The sequence below is a fragment of the Typha angustifolia genome, chromosome 12 (genome assembly GCF_048772165.1).
Source record: "Typha angustifolia cultivar Huaian chromosome 12, ASM4877216v1, whole genome shotgun sequence".
NCBI classification, from domain to species: Eukaryota; Viridiplantae; Streptophyta; class Magnoliopsida; order Poales; family Typhaceae; genus Typha; species Typha angustifolia.
In genome coordinates, this window is record NC_133250.1 from 7755035 (window position 1) to 7775686 (window position 20652).

The following is a 20652-nucleotide window of genomic DNA, read 5'->3' on the forward strand; positions in this document are numbered from 1 at the left end:
ACCACCTAAAAAAAAGTCCAATGAAAGTAAAGTTGAAAGAAAAAAAAGATATGCATGACCAAATAAATAAATAAAATTATGTGTTTTTAGTGCATATTACTCTAAAAATTATACGTGGGATAAGTAATTATTATATAGTGATTATATATATATATATATATATATATAGTTTACACCTTTGGTGGTTTTGGCTTTTGTCAATGATTGAGGATACATCTTTGTAAGTTTATTTGTATCAAAGGTATTTTTCAGTAAGGAATCAAAATTTTGACCTTTTTGTCCTTTGTATTCTCTCTTTTTTGAAGATCTGCAATACCAATAATACAAAAGTGTGAGAGATTTGAGATAAAGAAAAGGTATAGGACTTAATAATTTTAGAAAATCCATGGCCCTACCTCGGTTGATGTATATCAAAAGGGACATTTTTCTTTTATAAGCTGCATTGATGTCAAAACTATAATAGAGTTAAAAGGGTGGTTCTAGAGAGAAAAGTTGCGGCTCTGCGGTGGCCTTAGTTTTTGCTAGGATTGGGCGTAGAGATATTCCCTTCCTCCTAGAGAGATTTCTCCTTCGTCGTCCTCGACAAGGTTTATCTCTTCTAAAGGAAGCACTTGTTTGTTCTCCTTCCCCTCTTTCTTCCTCCCCCTTAAAGTCGGATCCCTCATCTCCTTGCTACCATTCTCCTTCCTCACGATGTCGTCATATGTCGTGTGCCACAGTATATTCCTTTCCCTCTTACTTCCACGCCACTGTGCCTCCCATCCAATGCTTCTCACCGCCTCCATCGTTCTCCTTCTTTCCTCGCTAGATTTGTACTTGGACGTTGTCTTCCATCACCACTATTCCCTACTGCTGGTGCTCCCTTCCGCCTTCTGCTGCTATGCTTGGACGTCATCCTAAACCCCCTTGTAGCTTTTACTCCCTACTGCCGCACCTCACTACCGCCATCGCTTTTCTTCACCTTGCCGGATCCAAGCTTGGTAGCCACCCAATCTGCACCTAGCGCTACAACTCTACCTTTGAGGCCTCTCCCTCACTTAGTGTGTTCTTTGCCATGCCAGTTGAAAGAGGCCAAGACCTGTTCATAGAGTTATCTATGCTTGCCAGCATTTGTGTTGCTAGGGCACAGATGTAGTGTTTTTTGGTGGTCCCTAGCCATTTCTTTTATTTTGTTTTGCAGTAGAATTAGGATGGTGTTGATTTTTCTCTCTTCTTTAATATTATGTTACAAGTGGTTAATCTTCAATCCTCCTGCCTTAATGAATTTTTAGAGCTATGCCTTAGCATGCTAAACTAATGGAACCTGCAGTTATTAGGCTATGAATGCTGAACGCGAGGCTCTTTGCCCTTATAGGACTTGTGTCAAGGAATCATCGTACTATTTTCCCTACTCTTTGTGTATCAAGTCTTATCGTTATAACTTTTCGAAGTTGAATTAACTCCGCATGCGAGCTTTCCCTCAAAAAAATATATTAGGGTTAGAAGTGATATATAAATAAAAGTTTAGAAAAATACATTTTTTACCTCAAAGAGGATAAGAGTACAAATGTAAATTCGACTTTTAATTGTTACCTGTTTTCTCTGTTTAGCTTTTGTGTCTGAAATTACATTTGATAATGAATTGATCAAAAGTTGATCAAAAACTTAATCACTAGTTAACTGATTAATAATATCTATGCATGCTTTAGGAGGCAAACACAGAGACTGGATTTATTCAAATTACTAAATCATCCTTAGTTAGAGTTACAATTATTTATATCTGTCTCATGTACAACCTTGCATTTTAACTTTGTTCATTTTGTTATTTTTCATTATTTAATGAAGTTTTAATTGGGGTTTAAATCCCCAATCCTTCCTAAAAAATTAAATTAAACCAACTAGATATTTTATACAAATAACAATAAGAACAAAATTAAAGTATTCTTTTATTTCAGGTAGGGTCTTGTAATCATCATATGATGCTCTTAATGCAAACAAAATCAATTTTCAATTAGAGATGTCTCTATTCCAACTCATGCAATTGAAGTCAAACAAATGATAGATTAATAACATGAGATGATAACGCCGTATAAGACATAGTTGGCTAAAAGGCTCATATTATATGGGTGTTTCTCTATTGAAATTCTTAGTGAAATTGGTTTAATTATGATTTTATTAAGTTCTCACTTATCCTCTGTGGTTTATCTCAATTATGACTTACCCTATTATACTTCAATTTAAAGCCTATGCGGATTAGATTAAATTACAACAGTTGGTATTTTTATTCAAAATTACCTGTGTTTCATTATCATTAATATTTACCATCATAAATAAATAATAAAATAACTAAAAACTATCTCTCTAATGGTTGACTAACAGTTGCAACTTAGTTTGAACCACAAAAGAATAATTATAATTTTTTTAACTAATTGGAGAAAATGTATTTAAAATAAGGTTCAAGTGGACTCTGATTTTAGTGTCATTAGAATGGTGCAAGGTAGGTAGAGTTTCAACCCCATTAGGAAGTTATGGAAAAAATTATTATATGAATAAGTGCCCCTTCCCATAATTTACTAAAATTTTCTTAAAAAATGACATTTCTTCAATAAAAACTCTTAGAAAGTCTTGAGTTTTAGTGAGAGAGTTCGCATTGTGTACATTCTGCTTTTCTTTTTTAATTAGTAATTATAGGATGCATTTTAAATTAGTGGAGAAGTAAAGACTATTTTTATAAATAACATTTTAGATTTTAGTAATAACAAGATTTAACTCAAAAACTATACAAATCATCTCACCCATCTCCATTTCTTCGTAGCTTTTTTTTCTTAGCACCGACTCTAGCGCTCTACTAGGGTTTGGCGGTCATATTTCTCCCTCTCGCATAAGGGTTTTTTTCGTCGATGTTCCCTCCACTCCCCTCATCTAGCTGAGTACTAGAGGAGGGGAGAGGCCCTTCTCCCCTAAAGGTTTCCTCTCTCCCCCTTTCTTTTCTCTTCCTCATTGGGTTCGAGGTTGGCTGAAGTGGGTAGTACTGACACCTTCTTCTTCTCCAACATCGTCGCCCCTTCTACGCTCCCATTCTATTGGTATTTCACTCTGCTCTCTTTCCACCTCCCCCTATCATAACCCCTTTTCCTCTCAGTGGTGTAGTCTCTATCGCAACAGTCCCGCTTTGGTTACCTTTTCAGGTCGAGTTTCGACCCGTAGTCCCTGCTTTGGTTACCATTTCAAATTAAGTCTCAACCCCTACTATCCACCTATTCAGTTGTCGCTTCTTCGGCCTCTCGCCTTTTTCCCGCCTCCGCCTCATGCTATGGTGGTCGTGTTGGTCTGTCAGAGCCTAGGCAACGACCATTCTCAGTATCCCCCGTGGCCGTCATCCTCCCATACCTCACTGCCCCCTCGTCGGGCCTCCTCTTACTACAGTTGTTAACCGCTAGTGACTCTGCTAAGACTAGCAATGGTTGAGCACCCTGCCGCCCTATTGTGGACTAGACATGCTTGTGTTGGATGTTGTTTTGGTGGCTAGTCTGATCCGATTTTAGTAATTTGTTTACTTGTCTAGTTGGGTTGGCAAGTCTCTGTACGTGTTGATTCTATTTTTTTAGATAAGCCATAAGACGCTGACCCTTTGATGAGGTGCACTCTAAGTTTAAGTCTCTTGCAATATTTTCTTCTTTGCAGGCTAAGAGACCCCTATCTCCTCCAATTATTTTTTATTTACGTTAGTACTTATTTTGTTACAAACTGATAGTTTTCAGTTAAGTATGGGACTTGTTACAAGATATTATCATATCTCCCTTTTTTTAGTGTATATGAAGCTTAATGAATTATATGTCTACTGACATTTTTCAAAAATAAACTCTTAGAAACCAAGTGTATTTATTTTTTTATAATGAAGTGTATATAATTTATAATAGGAGATGCACACGAGAGCTCATATCTTATTATTTGATCCGATCCGTAACTGTTCTAGACTCAGATTGAGGACGTGACTTTCGAAGAGAGTTGTAGATAATCGATAGATGTTATTGAATTTTGGATATGTTGTCGCCCTTGAAAAGAGCTTTCCAACTAATCCAAGATCATGGTTTGGATGGCTATATTTTGAGATATCAGTCAAACAGTGGCCGAAGGTCAGATAAACCTTAGCTTGATAGCTCTTCAATGGCTAGATAGGTGCTAGGTTAATTCTTTAGTGTGAAAGGAGGGAAGTTATTATAGAAGAGGGGGATTAGGAGTTAGACAAAGCCGACCAAAGACTTAGGCGGTGGAAGGAAGGAAATTGGAGAGGCAGCTAATGACTAAAGCAAATAGAGAAGGAGATAAAAGTCACAATGCTAGTTTCAATTATTATATCCAACTCCAATTATGATTTCCTCCACATATTTATAGAGGCTTGCCTAGGGACTCAAACAACTAACTTAAAACCCTAACAAATTAGAGATTCCAAATCTGGAGAAATCGTGAATATCAAAGTTGTAGAATTGGAGGTTGGGAATCTTATCCAATTAATTTGATATTATTCGAATGTCCGTCGAATATTATACGAATATTTTTCTAAAACTACACAGAATTGAATTTAGCTAATTAAATAAAATTCTAACCTACTAAGGCTCTAACTAAAATAAATAACCAAATAAGATAATTAGACTCAATCCATTAAGCCAATGTCTCAATAATATAATTCGATTTTATCCGGATCGCATCAGATAGTACGCACCATGAGAAGGCCACAAATAATGGTTACATTATCTAGTTAAACTTTAATCCAGTTACTGAGTCAGCACCAATCATTAAGTGGGTGGGACCCAATTTAGCTCAAACAATCCTAATGATACAAGAACTAGCAAACCAAACAAGGGGCCATGCCCATGAATCAATCCATGATGCCTCTTAAGAAAAACAATATATATACACTAATTATTAATACATGTGAAGACAAGAGGATGAGGTCAGTGGGGCCCTTGGCATCAGATAATCCATGCCATTTGCATGTGGTTTGGAACTTTGGATGCAGTGCTGCCTATTGGTGCATCTTTTTGCAAAGATCGGTAAAAAGAAAATTCCCTGAATATAAATAAATTATCTTGTTCTTCTAATGAATCTTAATTACAGTTTTACTTACTCTTTTATTGTTTAGTTATTTAAAAAAAAAAGAGAAAAAATAGTCACTTTCAAAATAAATAAATAAATAAATAAATAAAGTGACTCGTTTACTTACCAAAAGAAGCACCATTTTTTTAATTAAATTTATTTTTCTTAAGGAGAGAATTATTTTAATTACCAGTTTACGTCAGAAAAATAATAAAAAAAATGAATAGTTGCACCTCAGTTCAATATATATAAGTTCGTATACTAAAGTTTACTTGTAACCACAGTGAGGCTTTCAAAAACTCTCATTAATTGGGTGTCAATTAAGAAAAAATATATCCAGCATTACAATTTTATTCGAATTAATTCACATTACTTTCTTTTTCTCTCGTCTGAGAGTGAGAAATCCTACTGTTTTTCTTTTTGGTGAGTTTGGGTAGTTAATGTTTTCCGAGATTGGTTGCAAAATTCTATGGTCGTTTAAATGTACAGTAGCAATGTCTGCGCTCATCTCCTTCCTCTCTACTTGTTCTCCAAAACTACTACTTTTTTCTTACCCCTCATCGTTCTCTAAGCTCTAATGGCTTCTGTGGTTCTCCAAGAAGAGCACAATGAAGAAGACGAGCAAAGCTCGTCTCTCATGGAACCTTTCTTGCGTCACAGCACCATCCATCTCCGCCGCAGTGCGCCAAATAACACCTCCCAAATAGCCATCATTGGCTCCAATCCTTGCCCAATTGAGAGCCTCGACTACGAGTAATCTATGCCCATCTCTTCTTTTGCTCTGTTTTTGCTCTCTTTTAGCTTCGTTATCGTTTTGGGTCTAATGAGTTTTATACGAGCTCAGATTGATCGAGAACGACCTCGTCAACCAGAACTGGAGGAGCCGAGGGAGATCCCACATACTGCGATACGTTTTCCTCAAGTGGACGTTTTGCTTCCTGATAGGAATTATTGTGGCCGCTGTTGTATTCTTCAATAACCTCGCGGTCGAGAACATTGCTGGGTTTAAATTCGTCGCGATTTCAAAGTTTATGGAGGAGAAGAAGTACGCATATTAAATAAAAAGTGGATTTTTTTTTCTTGGATGGAATTTAACTGGGTTTGTTGTTTTTCTTCATCCTTTTCATTTGAGTGTAGGTATTGGACTGCTTTTGGTGTGTTTGCTTCTTCGAATTTGGTTCTTTTGATGTTTGCGTCGGTGATAACGGCATTTGTTTCGCCGGCGGCCGGGGGATCTGGGATCCCGGAGGTGAAGGCTTACTTGAATGGTGTGGATGCTCCTAATATTTTCTCTCTGAGGACTCTTGTTGTCAAGGTGTGATTTTTAAGCTGTCCAATTTGATTTATGCATAGTAGAAAGATGAATAATATTAGGGGTAAAGTAGTTGATGGGTACTTCACAAGTACCACTTTTACCTTGTACTGTATTGATCTCAATCACTTTTTAGAAACCTTGAATCACCAATATGAACATAATTGAACTTTAGTAGCTTTGAGCTTATCTTATTGTGTATTTGAATCAAAAGGCCAGGGAGATCTAATTTCAATGAAGATACTCTAAGGCTCTTTTGGTCTTCCAATTGGATGTACAATTGCAATTAGAAATCGAAAAGTTTAATGCAACTTAAACTCAAGTGCGGTTCTGTGTGACATTACCTGCATTTGTTAACCGAATCCAGAGATGAATTCTTTCATATTTGAACTCTTCCCACTCCTTATCACTTGAATACTAAGTACAGAGTGATAGTTGTCAGATCTCTGAGTAGTAATTGCACAAAAATTTTAGTATTTTTGGTCCGAATTGCAGATTCTAGGCTGCATTGCTGCTGTATCATCATCTATCCATGTGGGTAAAGCTGGGCCCATGGTGCACACTGGTGCATGTATTGCAGCTTTGTTTGGGCAGGGTGGATCCAGTAAGTACCATATGACATGTAAATGGCTGAGATACTTCAAAAATGACAGAGACAGGCGTGATCTTGTCACCATTGGAGCTGGTGCTGGAGCTGCTGCAGCTTTCCGTGCCCCAGTTGGTGGTGTTCTATTTGCTCTTGAATCACTATCATCATGGTATTTCGTGACTTCCTTCTTGCTCATAATTCTTCTCACAATTGCTAGATTTGATCATGCCTTACTAGATCTTAGAACTCTCACCTCAAAAAGGCAATGCCATCTTTCTCTTCATCTCTTCTTTATGGGAACAATGCTTGGCTTGATGATATTGCAGGTGGAGAAGTGCATTAATCTGGAGATCATTTTTCACAACAGCAGTAGTTGCTGTCGTGCTTCGATTATTCATTAACATCTGCAATAGTGGGCAGTGTGGCTTGTTTGGGAAGGGCGGGCTTATAATGTACGACGTTACATCAGATGAAATGACTTATCACTTTGCAGATTTACCTCCAGTGATCCTTCTTGGAGTTATTGGGGGAGTATTGGGGAGTCTCTACAACTACTTCATGTCAAAAGTTCTACGAATATACAACCTGATTAATGAGTAGCTCTCTCTCCCTCCCTCCCTCCCTCTTTCTCTCTCTCTCTCTCTCTATATTAGTGTGGTTGTGTGGTGTATGTTATTGGGTTACATTGTTGATTTCCCTGTTTATGTTATTTGATGAGTACTTAGTAGTAGATAGTCTACTTATTTTAAGCTTTGTTTGTTGTTATGCAAATTTGGAAGTAAAAGAACACTTTCTGTTGCTAAGTTGCAGTCTCTCTTTGTACTTTCAGGAGAGGCCGTGCACACAAGCTGCTTCTTGCTGCAACTGTGTCCCTATTCACTTCCTTGTGCCTATTTGTGCTGCCTTGGTATGCATCTTGCAGACCTTGTCCAGATATGATGAATGGAGGTTGCCCATCCACAAACAGGTTCAAGAAGTTCAACTGTCCTCCGAATCACTACAATGATCTAGCTAGCTTATTCTTCAACACCAATGACGATGCCATAAGAAGTCTCTACAGTGCTGGAACAAATGACTTTTACCATCCAATTTCCATGCTGCTTTTCTTCTTCTCCTCTTACATTCTTGGCATCTTGAGCTATGGTGTGGTGGCTCCTTTTGGTCTTTTTGTGCCCATCATTTTGACAGGGGCGACGTATGGACGCCTAGTTGCTATGTTGATTGGTTCACACTCGAAACTAGACCATGGCCTTGTTGCAATCCTTGGTTCTGCCTCCTTTCTTGGTGGAACTATGAGGATGACAGTATCTGTATGTGTGATCATCTTAGAGCTAACCAACAACTTGTTACTGCTTCCACTAGTTATGATGGTTCTCTTGATCTCTAAATCTGTGGCAGACTCTTTCAACTCAAATATTTATGACATGATTCTACAACTGAAGGGGCTTCCTTATCTTGAAGGCCATGCAGAGCCATACATGAGGCAGCTCACCGTCAGCGATGTGGTTGCAGGCCCCTTGAGAATCTTCAATGGCGTTGAAAAAGTCGCTCACATAGTCCATATCTTAAAGACAACTGGGCATCATGCATTTCCAGTCATCGATGAACCGCCATTCTCACCTTCTCCTGTACTCTATGGGCTAGTCCTTCGAGCACACCTTCTAGTTTTGCTAAAGAAGAAGGATTTCCTAGCAACTTGCTCACTTTCGGGCGTGAACACATCGAAGAAATTTGTGGCTGCTGATTTCGATAAGCGTGGATCTGGCAAACATGACAGCATTGATGACATCGATGTCACTGCAGAAGAGATGGACATGTTCGTTGATTTGCATCCCTTTACCAACACCTCACCTTATACTGTGGTAGAGACAATGTCACTGGCAAAAGCTCTGATACTTTTCCGTGAAGTTGGCCTGAGGCACCTCTTAGTTGTACCAAAGTCATCAGATGTATGTGAACTCATTCTAACTCAAACTTCTCTTTCTAGAACTAATATCAGTTTCTATACTCGTTATATAATTTTTCGCTCTACTTGATGCTTCTCTTCGAATTTTTGTGTGCTGCTTTTGTGAGCATTTCAGAGGGCACCAATAGTCGGCATACTCACGAGACACGATTTTATGCCTGAACACATACTGGGGCTGCATCCTTACCTGATGAGAAGCAGATGGAAGCGATTGGGTTGGCGGATGTCCACGGTGTCGAAGTTCTTTAGGGCTTTCCTTATGTGGCTCGCACAATGTTCTTGAATCCAACAATTTCATGCCTAAGAGAGAGTTGAGCTGATCATGGAATGATGCATTCTTCGGAATTGTTTGTCAATTGCAAAATCTTTAGATTGTTTATCTATTGCAAATGTAGCTGCAGGCAAGTCCTTGCATTCAAAATTCCTACTCCAGACGTGCAGAGGGTCGATAGTAGACCATATCACAGTACCAGAACTCGGCGCAGATGGCTGTTCCTCAATGCCAATTTTAACTTTGCTTTTAATGTATGATCATCTGTAAAATATTTGATAATATTCTGAAACTTGGAATTGTAGCTTTGAATTCTAAAAGGAGGCTGCGGTTGCATCTCTAACACTGTTTCATTGATATTTAAGAGTACAGTCTTGTTGATAGGTCTAAGTGGTTGCATATTTCTGACAAGAAAAAGAAATTAATCATGTTGAGAGGAAAAAATTAATTGGCGAGGTCTTTTTGAGTTACCACAAAAATGGCACAAAAATATATCAGGGTCAACCCAGATTGCTTCTTTTCCGATCAGGTTCGCCAACCGCCCACCACCGCCAACATAGTCAATGAAGTTCCAACTTCAATTTGTCTTAGTATGCTTTGAGGTTCTTAACCCGGGAACCCGGACTTGGGGAAATTAATATGCACCTCTTAAATACAAATTAAGCATATCTATAACTTTACTCATATTTTTTTTATTTACCGTAAAATATGGATAAAATTATAATAATTATTTTGAATAAATATATGTAAACATTTATGTTTGATTGCTAAACTGTAAATAAATATAACTAATAAGACTATTTTAAGAGATAAGCACTCCTTATCCATAAAAACTAAAACATTAGTGCCCAAAGATATTTTCCGAGAGGTGAATAGGAGAATAGGGCATGCTAAGCTAAGGGGCACTACGATCATTACACATATATAGTTAAATTAACTAATTTTTATAGTAACTATCAATTAAGCAAGCTAATGTCAAGGTGTTAATGTCAATAAAAGCAAAAGGTACTGTGGTTTTCATAGATTTTCGAGAATAAAAACTCAGACCAATGGAAGAATAACCTAATGAATTTATATGAAGAACAACTACTAGTACATCAACAAGAGATATTCCCAATATTTACAGAACACAATACATCTGAAAAAGGATAGCTGATCTTATGAACTAACCACCGAAGTATTTATACCGCAAAATGATCGTAATATGGAAGCGTAAAGTTGAAAGAAATAAAGAAATTTGAGTTCATCATGACATCCTATCCCGGATAAAAGGGCGTAGCACTAAATTTCTTTATACTGTTCAATGCATCCACAGTGTTCAGATGGAAGAGGAACTTCATATGCTTCGGAGACTCTTCACGTACTCTTTTCTCACTTCCCATAGCTGTTCTCCAACTTCTTTCATGTCAGGGCGATCGGAACGTGTAGGAGCAGCACACTGGAATGCCAAACTAAGCAACTTTTCAACTACCTTGTCATCTATAGCTTCTTCCAACAAAGGATCTACGATAACTTTCACATTGCCCTCGTTAAATTTCTTGAAAGCCTGCACAAGGTAATTCTTCAGTAAAATGATGTCCAAGATTCCTAGAGCATAAGGCTCCCTTCACATCATTATGAGGCTAATCCATGACACCAAGATGTATAATAGTATATCTGAGAACTAAACTGTTAACTTATCAATTACTTTGAAAGCTTTAAGTAAACGGTTTTTTAACATTTAATATTCTCACATTCCTCCCCATTTTTATGTTTAAGATATTTTGAAAAGTCCAAATGAACTTTAACTTACATAAGTGAAGATGATATATTTTAAATAACATATGAATCTGGTGAGATTCGAACCAAAAACCTCTGTTCTAATACCATATTAATTCACTAACTATTTTAAAAGCAACTTTTAACATTCTAAAAATAGTTATTTTAGCTGTTAAAAACGGTAGTTTTTATATTTTGCATTCTAACACTATTCTAACACAAATTAAGTAAGACCCTGTAATTTTTTTGAGAAAGTTGACATTTCACAGTGGATATATGATTTTCCAGAAATATTTCTACTGAATGATTATTTGCATTCAAGAAGGATCCTACTGCTTACCCATCTGACAGTAATCTTCTCTTCTGGAACTTTCTTCACTTCTACTGGGCGCCTTGCAGAAAGTATTTCTATTAGTAGTATACCAAAGGAAAACACATCACTCTTAGGCGTAAGTTGGTAAGTCCTCAGGTACTCTGGATCGAGATAGCCAGCTGTTCCTTTCACTTTTGTTGAGATATGGGTCTTCTCTGTGTCAGTAGGACCACTTCTTGCAAATCCAAAGTCAGATACTTTGGCTCTATAGTTTTCTGTCAGCAGAATGTTTGATGACTTAACATCTCGATGGATTATTGTCTTTTCTGTTTACATTGTCACATTCAGAGTCGAAGTGTTAATTCTAAGTACCATAGCTGGCGCAGCAGACGAATGGAGAATATGCAAACAGGCTAAGAAGACTTAGAAAGTAAATCATATATATACTAGTTCACCACCAGAACAGGATTTGAAGTATACTAAATGAAGAATAGAAGTTGCAAGCACCAAGATACAGGACATATGCATCAATAACTGAGAGTACCAAGGGTCCTACTCTGAGTGTGTGCATGCTTTTCTGTTTTTGTGAGTGTATCCAAGTGAGAGAGCAAGTGTGCCCAAGTGTGTTGTGTGCACGTATGTGTGTGTGATTTTTAGAGAGAGAGAGAGAGAGAGAGAGCTCATGTCTTTTCTAGTCATTTGAAATGAGCCCCAAATAGAAAAAAAAATTACTCATTTAGCTAGTTTAGAGTCTTCAGACATCATGTATCATCAATAAAGGTGTCAAATCAGGAGCTCACATGTCTTTTCTCATTACTTCTTCCGACTTCAGTTTCGGTCTTCTCATTGCCTTAGAAACCCTCTAATTAAATGATAATTGGTGCAATAATGTGGGTTCTTTGTTGGAGATCTCCACACCATCTTAATTGATTGCTGTGTAACTTATCTTCTATGGATGCTCACCCTAGCTTTTGTCTGCTATTATTATTTCCTTTTTTTCCCCCACAAACACTACTCATCCATCTTAACATTCTGGTCAGGCAAATTTGTCTTCCAAAGTCAACTTCTAAAAAAGGCTCTGCAGAAATAAATGTTGTTACACTTGAATGTTAGAACCTTGACCAAAAATTACTGTCTTACCTATATCTCCTACTACTAGCTTCTCGTAAATTACTGTCTTCCTCAATGAAGTAGGTGGACTTTATGATTTTATCCAACTTCTGACCACCTAGAGACTTTAGACTTTAAGAACATCCTAACCTCTTTGGTGCATGAATACTAAATAGACTACAAGCGGAAGGTTCCATGATAGTTACAACTCTTGATTAACAAAGGACATAATTCCAACAATTCCATTGAGACTTTGAGAAGCACAAAATAAGTTGGTGCCACTCTGTTGGTAAGGAACAGGGACCTTGACATGCTAGGTTTTGATCTGAAGAATAAAGATTGCAATGAAATGCCTGTTCTTCATGAACTTGGCATTATGTCTAATGTTGCTCGTAAATGAGAAAAATGAAACATAAAAGTGCTTCAATGTTTTCATTCCACAAATACAAAATTATCATGAGCTATGTTCAAAACAAATGGTTAAAGGAATATTTCTGAATTGATGTCTTTGACAGCCATGTTCATTGACTTCATTCATACTAAATAAATGATACTGAACTCAGTCATAGAAAAAGAAGGGACTTCTAGAAAGATAAGAAAACTTGTCAGATAGTTTTATGTTCAATAAGGGCATCTGTTTTTTATATTGACAACCCTACCTGCATATAGATGGAGATAAGCCAGTGCATGAGCGACATCAATAGCTATTTCCAGTCGTTGGTTGAAATCAAGAATTTTCCCACGCTGCCCTGCAGGATAAAAACAGTTGCATGTACAAAAGCATTTCATAAATATAAAATAAGTAAAATAAGATAAAATAAGATAACAAGTGTAAATGCAACTTACCATCTAGGTGCTCTCTGAGTGTACCATTTGGAACAAATTCAGTGATGATAATGCGCTCAGTTCCTTTGTCTGTGTAACCTAGTAACCTCACTAAGCTCCTATGATCAATTTTTGCAAGCAATTCAACCTCATTATTGAATTCATCTCCCATAGCTGGAAATTGATCCTGTCAAAAGCTTATAATGAAGAGAGTGCCCCCAGAAAAATTATAAAATTTATCAACTAATTAACACATAAAGGACATGAAGAAAGCTTTGCGACTGGAAGCCAGCTCTGAATATCAAGGTATCTTAGAGTTTGGCAAGCCACAGGCAAATGTTCTCTTACCATTATAAAGTTACATCAACTAAATGAGGGTTGACATGAACAATACCACATTCACTTACATATTCCAAAAGTCAACATGATAGATTCTCTAAGTCATAGTTTATTTTCTACGAACACTAATAGAGAAAGCATGTTCGTCTACTCTGTTCAGTCAAAACCATGTAACAAAAGGATATGAAAATTTGTAAACCTGTAAGATACTCATTTTATGCACTACCTGAGCCAGTTCATGAAAGCTGCTGAGTGTGCATTAAGTGAAGAAAAAGTAAACCTCGGTGAGATCTTGTGGACCTCCAAACATTTGCTAAGTAGTGTATTCACTAGCAAGGACTTCCCTGTCAGGCTTCCACATAGTATCACTTTAGATCAACCTTCTTTATTTTTTCTCTTTTGCTTGGGAATTAAATGCTTCCAGTCTTCCACTGCCCAAATATCCCTTCAGCTTGCTTGATGAGAATTGCTTTCATATGATCTGATAACCTCTAAATGTTGTTAGATGCAAGGTGAACTCTTTTTTCCTCTGTTCTCATGACTTATTTTTAACAGACGATCTATTGCCTAAAATGCTGTCAGATAACAAGAATTTATATCTAGAATCACAACCTTTATCTTCTAGAGTTCTAGACTAGTATCATAGTGTAGAGATGTACAGCATTTCAAAAAAGTATTATAGGTTGAGATGATTTTTGCTAGAATGCAATGCACTAGTTTGGAATTCTAGTTATTGTTGTTCGCCAAGTATCTCTGCTGCGGATCACACCTAAATACTTACAAAGATCTGATTTAAAATTATCATATACATTCTTATAGATATAACTTTGATAACCCTCTTGAAAAAAAGATCTCTTCTCCCACTACAAAGCAAATCATTTATATGGAATAGCTGTAGAGATGTATCTTGTAAAATAAATAAAAACAAAACTGCAAAAGTAAATAAGTACTAGGACATGCAATCCGTATAAGTCAACATTATCATGTAAGTGGGTTCCAAGAATGAGAACCATGCTTGTACAGTAGCATCTAACTTAGGTATCAACATCTATTAAATTTTTTACTTAAACAAACATGCAACAGAAGCAGAAATGATTACCTTCTTTGCTCGCTTAATAGCAACAACTTGACCAGTAGGCAGTATGGCCTTGTATACTGTTCCAAATCCTCCTTCCCCTAACTTCAGTGATGGTGAAAAGTTCTGAGTAGCCTTCACAATCTGATGAATGCTCAACTGTACTGATCCAATTCTAGACACTTGAGGTGACATTGACATAGAAAATCTAGATGGACTAGGAGGTACTCTACGTGGAGTTGGTGGAATCTTTTCGGAGGATGTGCTTACTTCAAAAGATGATTGAGAATCCACTGCAAAAGAATCAGAAAAGAGAATTGTTTGCTTAGTCCAAAACTTGCTAATCATTAGTTGGACAATAATTCTAAAATGATTGAATTTATGAGAACAATAGTGCTTTCCGTTCGAAGACACCTAGTTGTAAGAGAACAGAGACCTTGAGAATATGGAATTACATTTGCTTTATCTATTAGGAGAACAGGTACAATTTATGGCACAAAAGTATCTCATGAATGTTGGTAATTTCATGTATTTAACATAAATATTTTATTAACTTTGAGCTAACTTTTAAGTGGGGTCCACACATTATTAATGATGGTCTAATGATGAAATTAATTTAGCTCAAAGAGTACTTTATTGTTATAGATTCATTTAGTCAAATCCATGAAGAGAAGTGAATAAAAATTAGCTCTAAATTGGGTATCATGGCAATAAAAAATTTTAGTACCATATTAAATATTTAAGAAATGTTAGTATAGTATATAAGTGACAAACTTCTTATGAGCTTTAAGCCCCAAAAGGGGTACCTATTTTGTAAGTAAATGGTACTATGTAAGGGTTCAAATCTGATCTGGTTCGGGTTAGTTGGTTGGTGGAACCTACCCGAAGTCGAAGTGGTGTGTCCCTTCAATTAGAAAGGTTAATTGGTCAGTTAGTTGGTTGAACCTGACCAGAAATAGTGCATCCCTTCACAATATAACTGTTAATTGGTTTCAGACCCGAAATGGTGCATCCATTCGTGACCAATTGCATCCTTTCGTCGAGCCTGTTTAATTTTATAAATAGGCTGTCAGTTTGCATAATTGAAGACACTGAATTTTAGTTCATTCCTTCTAAGTCTGATTTGAGTCTTAAGTCTATATTTGAGAGAGAGTATAGCACAGTTCAGGTTTGACAAGGCATTCGAATAGCTGTTTCCTTTCGAGTGCAAGACAGCCGTTATATTCTGGGAGATCGACGTCCACTGTTTCAGAAGCAATCAGTAGAGAACGAATTGGTCTTAAAGAAATAGTGTCCAACACTAGACTCGACTATATAGAATTTTATATTCTATAATCTGTAAATCTATTTAATTTATTTACTTAATCTCGATCGGATTTTTTGTGACTCTTGAAATCAAATAATTACCGCCAACAATGAATTCTCTAAGATATTGTGCATAGTTAGGTAGGTACGTCTTGTGCAACCAAAACAACTTGATAGGATGTCATACTGCATTTGCATGTCAGAATGAAGTTCGATTGCATGCTTTTAAGGAAACATTTGACTTCATAGAAATATTAATTTAAAGATGTAAACCAAGAAGTCACAATGATCCAGAAAAAGTACCAAATAAAATTATTGAACAGGTAAAATTGTCTCACAGCCATAGAAGTGGAACAGAAATAATTAATAAGAAAATAAAAAATGTTTAGGACATTTAAGAGCATAGTGAAATCAGCTTATAATTAATCCTAAAAATAGAATACCGGGTTAATTCTGCATAAGTGCAAATATCATTTAAAGGCTAAACTTAAAAGTCTAAGTATCAACCAGTTAGTAAACAATAACTGAATTCATTTACTAGTAAATAGCATAAACGCTTTGACATAATTTGTTACCATCTGAAACTAAAGAAAGTTGGAGATGTATTGTACTTTTCTAACATTTATCTTATGATATAAGCGAGAGAAGCCAACTTAGTTATACAATTATACTGAAAGTGCTGCAATGCACAAAGGGACAAAAAAGCAGGTTGCAGTACAATGATAAAAGAATCATATATCTAGTACTTTTGCTCAAACAAAGAGGATTTCAGGTGACAAGAAAAAATAACTGAAATTTTGGAATGTCTCACATGAATTTAGCTGATTGGGCAGAACATTATGCTCGCTTGCTTCTTTTCTTTTAGGATGAAAGCAAGGACAGAGCAAACCGCAACATAAAAGAATAATTCCTGGTACAGCCAATGGATGATTATCTGGCTCTGAATCTGAATAAACATTATGACCTTGTGCATTTTCTTGGAAGTGATCCTTCTCGTTGCTCGGATAATCAAGGTTTGAGGCATTCACTGATAAATGCCGCAAAAGTTTTCTCGCTGCCTTTCTATGTAGATCCACTGCATAACAGATAAAAGAAATATATGTTTTATAGCAGATTAGTTTGCACACTGGTATAAGCAGTCAAAGCAATTCAATCAGTATCCACAAGGAAAAGAAGAAAATCATAGCAAGGTTCAGCTGGAAATAAGTTGACTACTATTCTTCTCATCAGAGAGGCGAATTATAAATAAAGTAAAAAAAACATCAATCAAGATAAAGATATTATTTTTTTAATAAAAAAGCTGAAGAAACTGGAAGTTGGATTTAGTTCAAAAGATCTCAACTTGCTCTCCATTTTAACACTTAAGTAAATGCAATTTAACTTCCTCTCCATTGCTAGTAAATAAAGTACACACACATATTAAAATTACACCAAATTACAAATGATCCATTTGAGTAGAGCTTACCGGTAGTAGTAATGCACTCCTCTCTAGGTAATAAATCTCCACTACAAAACTCCTTAATAATCTCTCTCCATGCTTCCACTTGCAGGTCACAGTTGAAACACCCATTCTTAGAATAGGATTTCAACACCTCACAAGCAAGAACAGAATCTCCAATCTCATTCTGATTAATGGAAAGATAGTGTGCGTCAGAATTCTCCAAGTACACAACCTGATCGACACCACAATCTTTGGAAAGGTAGCGAGCCGACCCAGAAACCAAATTCAAAGGCGATACCAACAGCAAGAGGCCCAGAGCAATCGCAGACATCTTTAACGCAATCTGAGCACCGAAACCCCTAAAAGAAAATCTCATTTAAAGCTAGACAAGGACCTCCATATTCCCAAAAGATCTCATCTTGCGCCAAATTTAACCTCGCCCCACCCCAAGTTCGACGGATTGGATCAGACCCACCTCGAAAAGAGATCGAGAAAGGAAACGCCCCCCCAATCCAAACTTGGAAGCCGAGGGCTTTCTCGGGGCTCTCTGCAGCTGGCCTGGAAAAAGAATAGCAGAGCACAAGCAACTTGGGAACCGGCGGCTCAGGTTATAGGAATTGGCGGGGTGACGTTATCATCTGGTCAGTGAATTTGTGGTATTCAACTACGGAAGAGGCGGTGGTCTGGGGAGGGTAAGAAATTGGGGGAGAACAATACGCTGCGTTATTCTCACGCCAACTATTTTTAAGTAGGCCCCTCCAATAAACTAAGGACAACTAGAGATAGAATAGTTTGGCTTTCACTATAAGATATATGTGGTAATGTGAGCTCAATTAGGAGTGTGAAAGTTAGATCTAATAAATTTTCAAAACATTAGAAATGGGAAAATAAGATGGAAATGTCTTAACATGTAGATTTGAAGTGGTTAAACAGATTTATGACAAGATTAGCATTCCCCCAATCACACTTAATCACACTTATACATGGGTTAATTGCAAGGGAAATATATGAGAGAATATATGTTATTTATTTTATTATTTAGGGTAACTAATCATGATTATATCTAAAATCAAACTACTCATTTTCTTCTCGCATGCTTTAACAATAAAGTCAAATATGAAATAGATATTTCTTTTTATTATTTTTAAAATAAGATATTTATTATATAAATAATTATTCTTATGTTTACTTGTATTCTGAATTAAAAGTATAATAATTATTTTTAATATAATATAAAATTAAAAAAATAGGAAAAATGAGTTTTATCTTTTATGAAATCAATACAAATACTCTTTGATTTGATATACAATTCGTCGATGAAAAAATATCTCTCTTCTCTAATTAAAATCATATGTTTCGGTTGATAAGCTATGAACTCTCTATCTAACGGTAGCAATCTACGTGGGAATGTAAGAGGAAAAATAATGATTAAAAAAAAGAGAAGCAAAGAGTTAGAGGCTATTTGGAGGTCTCATATATTAAGAAAGAAAATTTATACAAGTAGTTAAGTGATACTTTAAGCATAGCATTAATATTTTAATATATTGATATTAAAATATGTTTATGTTGTTCATTAGTTGTATTTAAGGATTGCATTAGTAGGGACTAAGTATATCTAGTGTTATTTTTTTAATTCAATAGCGGTATAGCTAGACAAAATCAATATATTCTTAATAGTAGTAGAAAATTGAGCTGCTTAGAAATTCATGTATTTTTTATGATAGTAGAAAATAGGAAAAATTATATTTTACCCCCTCACTTTACCTTCCTATATTTTTATTTATGTCACCTTGATTTTTAACATATAGACTAAAATTCAACTACAACCTTTTTCTATTATTTTTAACCAAATTATAAATCGAATTTAAAAATATTTATTAGATACAAAATTATAGAAAATATAAAATAAATATGCCTAGTGCTACATCATAGACAGATTGGGAATGTGTATAATTATCATACCGATCATATTTGAAGATATTTTTAATGCATTTAAAATAATACTGTCAGATTTTAGATGACAAATATATTAAAAATCTATATATTTTGTCATATCTTTCTCATTTAAATTTAGATCAAAATTAAATTAGATATATTAAAAATTTATATAATTACTAAAATTTTGTTTTTAATAAGTATCTTTAAATTCATCGAATAATTTCATCAAATATAATAATAAAAATAATAGTTTTAATTTGAATATAGTCATAGAAAAGTAAAGGAATACAAATAAAATTATAAGAGAGGTGGAGTAAATTTAGGCCCAACAATATGGGGTAAAATATAATTTCTTAACTATGCAATACTCATATATACTTTAAGGTAGCATAACATAAAACTATGCATATATTCTACTATATTCTTTATATAGTAGAAAATATAACTATATAGAAATTCATGTTTTAATTTCTTATAGTGATTATTTTTACACACTATTATGAAATGTTCTCTTATAAAAGATAGAACTTTAAAACTTATATACCAACCAATATAATTTATTTTTGCACATGCTTATTTGTCACTCCACTACAAATATAAATTTTCTACTGAATCAATCATTAGCATATAAGTGAGCACTTTCCTGTCAAGATTTTGAGCTATCCAAAGATTTTTATGAGCGGAATGAGATCAAAAACCAGAATTATATCAAAGTTCTTCCAATTTTTTTCCATTATAGAGTTATATGAGGATTGACTTTAAACAAAAGAATTATGATTTAAATTTTATAGTTATTTATGAAGTTATAATATATAGAGTAATACTTAGATCGATAAATGTTAATAAAAAAGTCATAATCATGGTTCAAAGTTTTGATCTCAGTTTCAGCGCCGTTCGAAAACCTCAAATGTTATCAATTTTAGACTTATTTTGATAAATAGTGTTCTATATTGGATTACATACAAATTGGATTAAAGTCAAATTCAGCTCAAAATCTAAAATGTAATTTAAAAAAAAAGTTATTATTATTAGGACCATTTTCAATTAGATACTAGTTTTCAAGACAATTTCAGATCAAACAGGACCCAAAACTAAACATTATATACTTTATAATGGCAATGCCATAAGAAATTAGATGGCAATGCCAACCTCTCTTTGCTCAAGACAATGAGGTGGCCATCAATAATTATTCTTTAATCAAGCTGCCAAATCTCAATTACTTTTTCTTAGTTGGTGCCAACTACATGCATGTGAAGTCCAGACCATGCTTTTCCTTGAAACATTTGCTAAATTATCCTTTTGATTAAATTTCATGCATTTTAGCCACATGTTTC

General features: G+C 35.3%; 2 protein-coding genes across 2 annotated transcripts; one reads left to right on the forward strand and one right to left on the reverse strand.

The window, feature by feature from the left end:
* Positions 1 to 5534: 5534 nt before the first annotated feature.
* LOC140772386 (putative chloride channel-like protein CLC-g) lies at positions 5535 to 9597 on the forward strand. Its single transcript, XM_073114439.1, has 7 exons — positions 5535 to 5829; positions 5921 to 6121; positions 6214 to 6391; positions 6884 to 7146; positions 7304 to 7573; positions 7807 to 8926; positions 9059 to 9597. Exons 1-7 carry the CDS (start codon positions 5654 to 5656, stop codon positions 9224 to 9226), a joined length of 2376 nt encoding a protein of 791 aa, XP_072970540.1. The 5' UTR covers positions 5535 to 5653; the 3' UTR covers positions 9227 to 9597.
* A 667-nt stretch (positions 9598 to 10264) lies between these two features.
* On the reverse strand, positions 10265 to 17986 carry LOC140772353 (calmodulin-binding receptor-like cytoplasmic kinase 3). The gene is made up of 7 exons (XM_073114387.1): positions 17405 to 17986; positions 16751 to 17014; positions 14659 to 14927; positions 13242 to 13407; positions 13055 to 13144; positions 11313 to 11611; positions 10265 to 10760 (listed from the first exon to the last, which is right to left on the reverse strand). Exons 1-7 carry the CDS (start codon positions 17754 to 17756, stop codon positions 10551 to 10553), a joined length of 1650 nt encoding a protein of 549 aa, XP_072970488.1. The 5' UTR covers positions 17757 to 17986; the 3' UTR covers positions 10265 to 10550.
* Positions 17987 to 20652: the final 2666 nt, after the last annotated feature.